General features: G+C 29.2%; 1 protein-coding gene across 1 annotated transcript; it reads right to left on the bottom strand.

Annotated features, from left to right (window-relative positions):
• Nucleotides 1-4,328: 4,328 nt before the first annotated feature.
• On the bottom strand, nucleotides 4,329-5,608 carry LOC114390305. The gene is made up of 2 exons (XM_028351009.1): nucleotides 5,454-5,608; nucleotides 4,329-5,137 (listed from the first exon to the last, which is right to left on the bottom strand). The coding sequence occupies exons 1-2, from the start codon at nucleotides 5,508-5,510 to the stop codon at nucleotides 4,529-4,531; spliced, it is 666 nt and encodes a 221-aa protein (XP_028206810.1). The 5' UTR covers nucleotides 5,511-5,608; the 3' UTR covers nucleotides 4,329-4,528.
• Between the last annotated feature and the right edge of the window lie 3,532 nt (nucleotides 5,609-9,140).

Below are 9,140 nucleotides of genomic sequence, written 5' to 3'. Positions count from 1 at the left end.
AAACTATTAACTAGTTTTTATCAAATATAAAATGTTCGTTCATTGTTATTATTACTATTATCTCTTTATAACAAAAGTACTACTATAATTTTGTTTGAGTAATACTTTGAATTAACTTTGTGTCATCCTACAAAAAATAATCTTAATTATTTAATTAGAACTAAACATAATCAGATCTCTTAGAGTTTAGGGCCGTATCAAATTTAAAGAATTATATAAAAAAATTAAACTAGAGTAAATTAAAGGACAAGAATAATCCATCTTATAATCCATTTTGCGAACAGTACTACTTGTTACAGATAAAGTTTTCTCTCTTAAAAAATAGACATGAGTTTCATCTTGTTGACTTATTAATTACCATGCTTTCTCCTAATTAATAATGACCTAATTCAATATATCCCAACGAAAATAAAAATAAAAATGCATATTAACTAATTATTTAATATTATAAGCGTCTAAATGGATAACCTATTTTGCTTATTAAATGCCACGCACACTTTTTTCAAATAAAATTCTGTCCTTAATGTACTTCAACAATTTACATAAATTTAAATAAATCATTTTAATTAATTCGAAAATATCTTATCTTAAAGTTCATTTTAAATTTAGGTAGACGACATTAATTGAGTCATCCTTTGTATATGACATTATTGTCATTCTCGTTTTTAATTGTATTTTGAATGTTATATATATGGCACGTAAATATATATTCAATATATAATACAAAAAAAAAAGAAATGCTGTGCTCCTTATATGCACCAAAGAATTCTCTCACGACGAAACGTAAATAAACAAACTCAAGTGTATAATCAAATAACTCGATCGATAGGATACACTTCAAAATATATGACTTCATATGATGATTTGGTATAACTGAATGACTTCTAACAAATTGTTTCAATATATAATGAGTACATTACACACAGCATTACTATATAACTTGTGGTCTTCAATATATACTATGGACAAGCAAGTTGCACAACTTGTAATTTAATTTGTACAGCACTATTATAATGAAGGGACAAGACATCGCAGGATCACATGATATTTGAGGCAGCGATTCACTAAACGGGGAGCCATAAATTGTTGTTGGGTGTTAATTATATTAAATTGTTTGCGAATAATTATTACACTTTTGCTTGATGGCTGATACCATAGGACACCTATATCCATGCATGCAGCAAGCATTATATCAAGGTTGTGGTTGTAACTGCAGAGACAAAAACCACTCGCCCCATGTTAGAGCAGGTAGGAACCCCCATAAGGTTGTTTTAATTATAACTAGGGTAGCACTAGCACAAAACATTGAGCTTAAGATATTTAGTACTTAAATTATTGTTTATACAGCCTGTTATCTGTACCTTGATGTTAGAGTTTGTCTTGGGTGGTTTTTGTTGGAGCCTCAAGCTATAACACTAACAATCATTTTCACGGGTGTTTTAAGAATAATGGTTAAGGAATTAATTAATAGTTTTTAATTAAATATTAAGGTTTACAATGAAAATTATTAGAGAATTTGTTAATAATACTTTGTCATAAAAACTGAGTTTTTTAAATAATGTCTTCAAACACTTGTTATAGCATCCTTCTTGGATCGTTTAGATAAACCGATCGAGCATAACAAATGCTTACACCTTTTAGGATTAATACTTGAAATCATTCAATTGAAGGACTGTGGACTGTCCAATTGAAGACTCCTCTAATTGAATGGACTTCACCAAACATATTAAATAAATAGGCATGACCTCCTTAGGTTAAGCTAAGTAACGCATATGGTAGGACTCATTGAGATCTCTTGAATCTCTCTGATTTTACAAGTACTCCTCAATTCTCGAATGTGATCACTCCTAATAATAATAATAATTAAGTGGAATTCAGTTGTTGAACAAATTAATTAATTTTGTCATTTTGGAGAAAGTTGAAAGGGGTGGGAAATTGACAAGTTCAATTCTGAATTTGAGTTAGAGAAATTTCTGTATTTATTGAGTAAACACAAATGCTGATCAGCTGATGTTGTAGAAAATAATTTTACAAAATCAATTTAACCAAAATTTAAGCCGGGCAAGAAAACTAGGATAAGAAGTTGACAAAATCCAGCTTTGGTGAGTTTATTAAATCCATAAATGTATTAAGATAAAGAAATTTACATTCATGGGTTTTCACAAAAACTATTTTATATCATTCTGCATTTTCCTTGTCCAAATCCAAAGTGAGGGTTATTTCCTAAGAATCTTAGGCTAAGATTCACATGTACCTTTGTTAACATCCAATGTCTTGAAGAAATTTTTTGGCAAAGGTATATTTGTTCAGGCAAAGTGGACAGGGACAACAAAGTTTGAGAAAGAATGGTGGTATTTTGAATTTTGATATCTCTTCATTAGAACATTGGCAAAACATTTACAAAGTTTTTCAAACAAATCCTAGTCTCTTTGCATCCAAACTTACCATAACATAGAGGCAACGACCCACAAAACACGCAGGCACCAATAAGGCGTTGTTAAGTGCTAATTAAATTGTTTGGGAATAATTATTACACTATGGTCTAATAGTTTGACACCATAGTACACCTTTCCATGCAACCATCACTATATCATTGTTGTTGCAACCCCCATGTTAAGGAGGGTAGCAACCTATTGGAAACCGGGAGAGATTTATATCAATGGGTCATGAGTAATCACATACGTGAACCTAATACCACACCTTAACCCAAAACCTTAAGGCTCATATTTATGGGTCTTATCCTCACTTATGTGATATTCAACTCACACTTGTATTCCAGCACAATCCTATAAGGTGTGACTTTTATTATAGTTAGAGAGCGCAAAACAGTGACCTTAAGGTACTCTAATTGTTGTAAGGACAGCCTGTTATTGGTACCTTCTGCTAGTGGCTGTCTTCGTGTTTCCTTCACATGGATGATGCTCTCTGCCTTTAGCTGTCACAAATATTAATATAAGTGCAACCCAATTAATTAATGTACAAATTTGGTCATTTCTATGAAAGCTGAATAATGGGGTGGGTAAGAAGTTCAATTATGAATTTGAGTAATACTTTTGGTTTTAGTATTCAGTAATAAACAAAAATAATGATGTTGCTGAAATTTTAATCAATCAACAAAAATTTGGTCAGGCAAGAAAACTAGGATAAGAAGCAGACAAAGGCCAATCTAAATGAGTTTATTACACAACCTAGAGTATGCTTGTTTATGCTTTTATTAGCTACGAAAGCACATAGAATGAAGGGAAGCCACAAATTTTACCTATCGATAGGCATATTCAGGAACCTCCTTTTCTCTTTTCTTTTCCCCTTTTCCCTTTATGAGATCATTCAAACTTTAATATTTCACTAGGTGGTACGTAAAGAAATAAAAAAATTGTAAAGAAATTACAAAAAATGGGCTAACAGCCTTTTTTATCATAATTATTTGGTAATTATACATATACTATATAGGTCATTTGATAGTAAATGTGGATTGACACAAGTGTTAAAAAATATGAAGTTAACTCTTACTCTTATCTAATGTAGTTTTGTTTCCTCCTAATGCTACTAATATACTATTTGGTGGGCAATCCTCCTTAGGGGATTCTTGGTGTCTAAAGACTAGTTGAGTAAAATTATTTGTGGTTTAAGTTTGTGCAATAATATTTTAGGTGAATTTCTATTGAGAATAATATTGAGAGTGTCTCTTTATTCTACCACTTTTAATCAGAAAAAATATTCATTAATCCAATTTTTTATTTATTTTCAAAGCTGTGCTATAAGTTATAATTCAAAATATGAATTTTAAAAGTGAAATAAAAATGGTTTGACAGTTTTAACTTCTTTTTAGTTTAAAGGAGACAATCAAAGAGTGAACCAAGATGGGAGAGATACAGTGGAGAAAGAAAGAGCAGGGAGAAAATTCAGAAAAGAGAGGTCCTTTTCCTCTTGAAACTGATTCACCCAGTTTTATTTCAAGATACTTTTTTATATAAAATTAAGTTGCTTAAATTTTTAAGAGTTTTTCAGGAAAAATATATTTTACATAACTTCTACTTTTAAAGAAAATAAAAATTAGAAAAAGGGGTCAAATTCACTAGTGAACCTCTTTATTTTTCTAATTTCTTTGTTGGTATTTTACATCAAATCCAGTAAGGAAAAAAAATCTTCATGAGATTTACGCGCATCTTTATGACTTTGAATGTCTTCAAGAAAACTTTGGGTGAAGGTATATTTTGTTTTGTTGTTGTCCTTTCATGTGTTACACAGAGGAGAGGGACAACAAAGTCTGAGCAAGAGAAATGGTTGTTTTGATCTCCATTAGAAGTACTTATGCAAGACAATAAAAATTTTCAAACCAATTTTTGTAATAATATATATCTATAATTTGCTATATACATTTGAAGCAGGACCAACTCCTAGGTCCTTTCTAATTGCAAAATTTAACTACTCCATTTTCCCTAGGAAATAACTGGTAAAGTAGCTTGTGGTGGCTAATAAATAATCCTACTCTTGTCAATCTCCATCCCAATTAACCATATGATTAAGCTTAAATCACTTTTCCTTGTGGAACTCTGATCCTATACACATGTTCTTCACCAGTGCATTTGTCCACCTTGACAATCCAACGACTACTTTTGATCTTACTCACTCCAGATCCATATTTTGGACTAGTAGCACTTGCTCCAAATCTTGTCACCAAAAGCCCTTTTCCTATAGGCAACAACTGAGTTTTTGATCCAGAAGACCACCAAGACCCTCTACAATTAAGTGCATTGTAGCCAACAACCACTGTGCCATTTTGCATGCCACCACCACCACTTTGGATTGCTTTAACAATCTCTCCATGGCTCACAAGGTTGCAATCAATGAGCACAAAATCTGCTTGGCTTAACAGCACTTGTTCTTCTTGAGCCGCTCCAACCATGAATTGGACTTGACTTGCATTTACTCCAAGGACTTTTTTGGAGGCACTTAATTCCTCATGGCTAGGGACAATGCAAACAACATGGCCACCAGTTTGGTGTGCAGCAGTGACCAATGCTAGTGTGGTTGAGTCTGCTGCACCAGCACATGCCACAACCATTAGTTGTGCAGTGTTGCCAGCGGCTAGTGCTGATATGAACTCTGCAACCGCGGGTTCTTTGGCCTTTTGACCCTGCTCAAAAAAACCCAAAATGAGATTAGAAAATATTTTTATGGAAAAAGTTATAACATGAGAATGTTAATGGGAAAGAATTTAGATGCAGTTGCTTAAATATTTTTGATACTGTTCTCCAATCAAAATTAAAGTTTTATCTTATTAATCTGTGTAATAAAAGCTTGTATTAAAGTTAGTCAACAGATTATCGAGATAAAACTCCATTTCTATTGGGAGAATAGTACCAAAAATGCCCATGAAATAATAGTATCTAAAAAATGTCTAGGCAGAAATTTTTTTGGTTAAGGGGTTAAGACATCAAGAGAACACTCACCATTTTCAATGTGTTGAGATAGGCCTTTGTGGCATTTTCTGCAGACCAGCAAGACATGGCTTTGAGGCAAATTATGACTCTTTTGGGACCTCGAAGGCTTTTCTTGGAAGAAATGATAGAGGGTATTCAAAGCTTTGATGCAAATGTTGTATGCCTTGGATTTGGTTTAGAGGTTATATATATATATATATATATAGGAGCAAACATGGGATCTCGCTGGACACATGTGGTGGTGGGTCATAGTCAAAAACGTGTCATACTTCAAAATAAGGAAAATCTGTGATAATGGAATTTAATATATACCAAAAAGTATATTTCTTTTATTTTATACTGCAAAAAAAATCTATTTCTATGCACAATTTATTTGGTCATGAATTATATGAGAAATTCCCTTATTTGCTAATTTTCAAGTTAATTACTTAATGAGAAGAAATACAAAATTATTCAATTATATATATACCGATGGATTTCATATCAATCTTTTTGTTGACCAAATGGAACGTAAGTGAGCTTCATGGATATAGACGTGACACAAATAAAAAGCATCCAATGATTTAAAACTATTTATAAAAAAGAACCTAAAAATTTAACTAATTCGAGTTACTTTATGTTTTTTTTATGCATACTTTATGTTAGAATATAGGACAATATCGTTTTGGAGTGTATCCAAGTTGTTATTTTAGGAAATAAGTGAGAAGTTTCCAATTTGGATTTTCTTCGTTGGCAATTAGGTAATTTAGCGTATTCCTAATGAAGTTCAGCTGGTGAGTAAGTTGTGAAAATTCTTATCAACTAAGTATTGTGTGTTACTTTTTTTTTTTTTTTGTTACAGAACTACTATTGTGCATTACTATAATTTAAGGTTCATGAAAATTAGATTTCTTATACCCACGCGATATATACAAATACAGACCCACTTATTTACGTTTTTTTAAAATTATCTAGCGGTTGAGTTAAATTATTTCGATAAGGGTTGCCATTTAATTAATTCAAAAAAGCTTACGTTTCTTGACTGTTTTTTATAGTGTCTTTTAATTTTTTATGGACTTAATGTTATTAATATTTAGAATACTGAATCAATGTTAAACGAATCTATGAAAGAATATTCAGTAATTTAGTTATAAAAAGGTTCAAGTACTAAAAGTCTAATTTACAAAACTTATTTTGTATATGTTATATTTTTTATATTATGATACTCACTTAGCATACAAAGAAAATGATTGATTAAAAAAATGCATTTACGTACCCTCACAAATTATTTATTTAGTTTATAGTATGTGATTTATTTAGTTTATAGTAATGTTCGATAAAAAAAAATGAAATTCAATAAAAACTCATGTACAGAAAATCAAGTGTTTGAAGGCTGATATTTTTATTTTATTATCTTTCATTCATATATTTTTAATATATTTTTTAAGTTAAAAATTTAAATAAGTAAAATAAGAAGTGTTGATCCATTCACTAATTAATTGTTACCACCATCAAAGTAATTAAAACATTATCCTTAAGTATTGAACTTTCTAAGAACATTTTTTTAACTTACAATCCATATACACAAACATTTGATTCATAGAATGTTTAATTTCATTTCCCCCTTAGTTTGGAATAAATTTACTTAATTCTTAAAACAAAGAGAGACTTAATTAGTTTTAAATTAAAAAAATAGAAGACCAAAATCACACATAAAATAAATTAGAGGGGCCAAAATATAATTAAATATTTATTAAATTGAATCAATTAAGAGGCAAGTATAATATCTTTAAAAAATTATAATTATAATACTACCAAATAACTAGTAAAAAAATATTTAAATAAAGTACATATTTATCAAATGAGAGTGATTAGTCAACGAAATATTAAAGAAAATTATCAAAATTAAGAAATCGATTCGGTTATTGTAATCAATTTAATTTTAAACAAATCAATATAATTTTGCTTTAAAATTTATTGCATTTATTTATATTTTGCAACTATATGTTTAATAATTATTTTTAAGTTCTGACCATGGCTAGCAAATTTCTAATATACTCCAATAAAATTAACAATTTAATTAGATTCTAACACTCACGCTTTATTACTTTTTAATTATTTCATTCATTGTTATTGCATTTAATAAAATAATTCATCGATCCTATATTAAAAAAAATACATCTCATATTTTACAAAGCATTATCGATCCCTATTTAAAATCCTGTGTATCTATATATATATAATAGATGTTTCGTTTGTTGATATGATGAGGACATTTTCGTGATCTCATCACAAAAAAAAATTGTGATCGTTATAGGAAAGTGAAATGCAAAATTTTTACTCTATTTTTCTTTCTGATTGTTTCCATCTTTATTTTCACTAAAACAAACGTGTATGGATAAAAAATAACTGATAAACTAATTAATAGTTAAAAAGTATATTAGTTGAATGTGGAACTATATAATTTTTTTATTCCAATAGTGCGAGGCTACATTTCCTTACAAGTGCATGCTTTTATGATATTACAAGGTTCCTTAGTAAGTTCAAATTTACTTACCACTTAATGAAATACCTCAAATTATATGTTCAAACTCATTCAAAGCTTTCTTCAAAAAAAAAAAAAAAAAAAACTACTCAAATCTCCTGATTATTGTAATTTTATTGGGTTTACAGGGGCTAGCTTCTATAAAGTTCATTTAAGTTAATAAAAGTAACTAATTATCTATTTTCAAGTTATAACATTTTTTATTTGACAAATTTTATTCAATAAATATTTAATTAAGCTATTTATTCTACGTATGCACACCCTTAACTTACAGTTTGTTCTTAAATAAACTATCCATAGCTCCATACGTACCGAAAAGTATAAACTTTACCAAAAAAATAAAATTAGTGTCCATATATTATTATGTTTCAATTTGTTTCAAATAACAACTTGAATTTTAAAAATAGACAATAGACATTCCTAATTCGCGGCTTTGACTCAAATAATGTGAGCTTCCTGTCAATAACAACACAATCATCTAAAAGCATAATTTAATTAAATGCACAAACACAGGATCTGCAATTCTGCATCACTGTATCAGTCCCAAATATTCTTCCATTTGTAGCTGCAATGTCCTACCAGTGGAAGGACAAGCATTTTTTCTTTTTCATTTAAAAATATAAAAATATTTAATATTAAAATATTGTTAAACATTTCCACGATAAGGAACATGCAATTTAATCGATAAATAATTTGCTCCTATATATTAATTGATTTTTTGAAGACAAACTAATCAGTGGCCATGTGAGAATAGCCGCAACAATCATATTTAGTGTGCACGAACACAAAATGCATGCTGAGCCGTAGCTTGGAGAGTGTTTTGGTTGTACGGATTACGTCTACATTAACGCCTTTACAATCTACATGCACATGGACAACAGAGTGAGTATTAATTGGAAATATTAAATAAATACATTTCTAACATATATTTTAATATTGATTAAAATAATGAAATATAAGCCTACTTGAATATTGCTTTTTTTAATGAGTTAGATTTATATTTATTATTTTTAATAATTTTTTAATTAATAAATAATAATAATAATATTAATTAGTATGTCTTATATTAATTTATACATTCTTATAAAACTAATAGTTTAATTATACTACAATTTTTCTCTTAATTATCGTCGCCCTTTCATAAGAAGTGCAAGAACTTGGATTAGAAGAAT

Source organism: Glycine soja, chromosome 16 (genome assembly GCF_004193775.1).
Source record: "Glycine soja cultivar W05 chromosome 16, ASM419377v2, whole genome shotgun sequence".
NCBI classification, from domain to species: domain Eukaryota; kingdom Viridiplantae; phylum Streptophyta; class Magnoliopsida; order Fabales; family Fabaceae; genus Glycine; species Glycine soja.
Note: the sequence above shows the minus strand (reverse complement) of the source record. Positions and strands in the feature narration are given on the sequence as shown.

Coding starts and splice junctions, on each gene's coding strand:
- LOC114390305 (XM_028351009.1), bottom strand. CDS start 5,510: ATGTCTTGCTGGTCTGCAGAAAATGCCACAAAGGCCTATCTCAACACA. Junction 5,138..5,453: donor ATCTCAACACATTGAAAATG/GTGAGTGTTCTC, acceptor TTTTTTGAGCAG/GGTCAAAAGGCCAAAGAACC.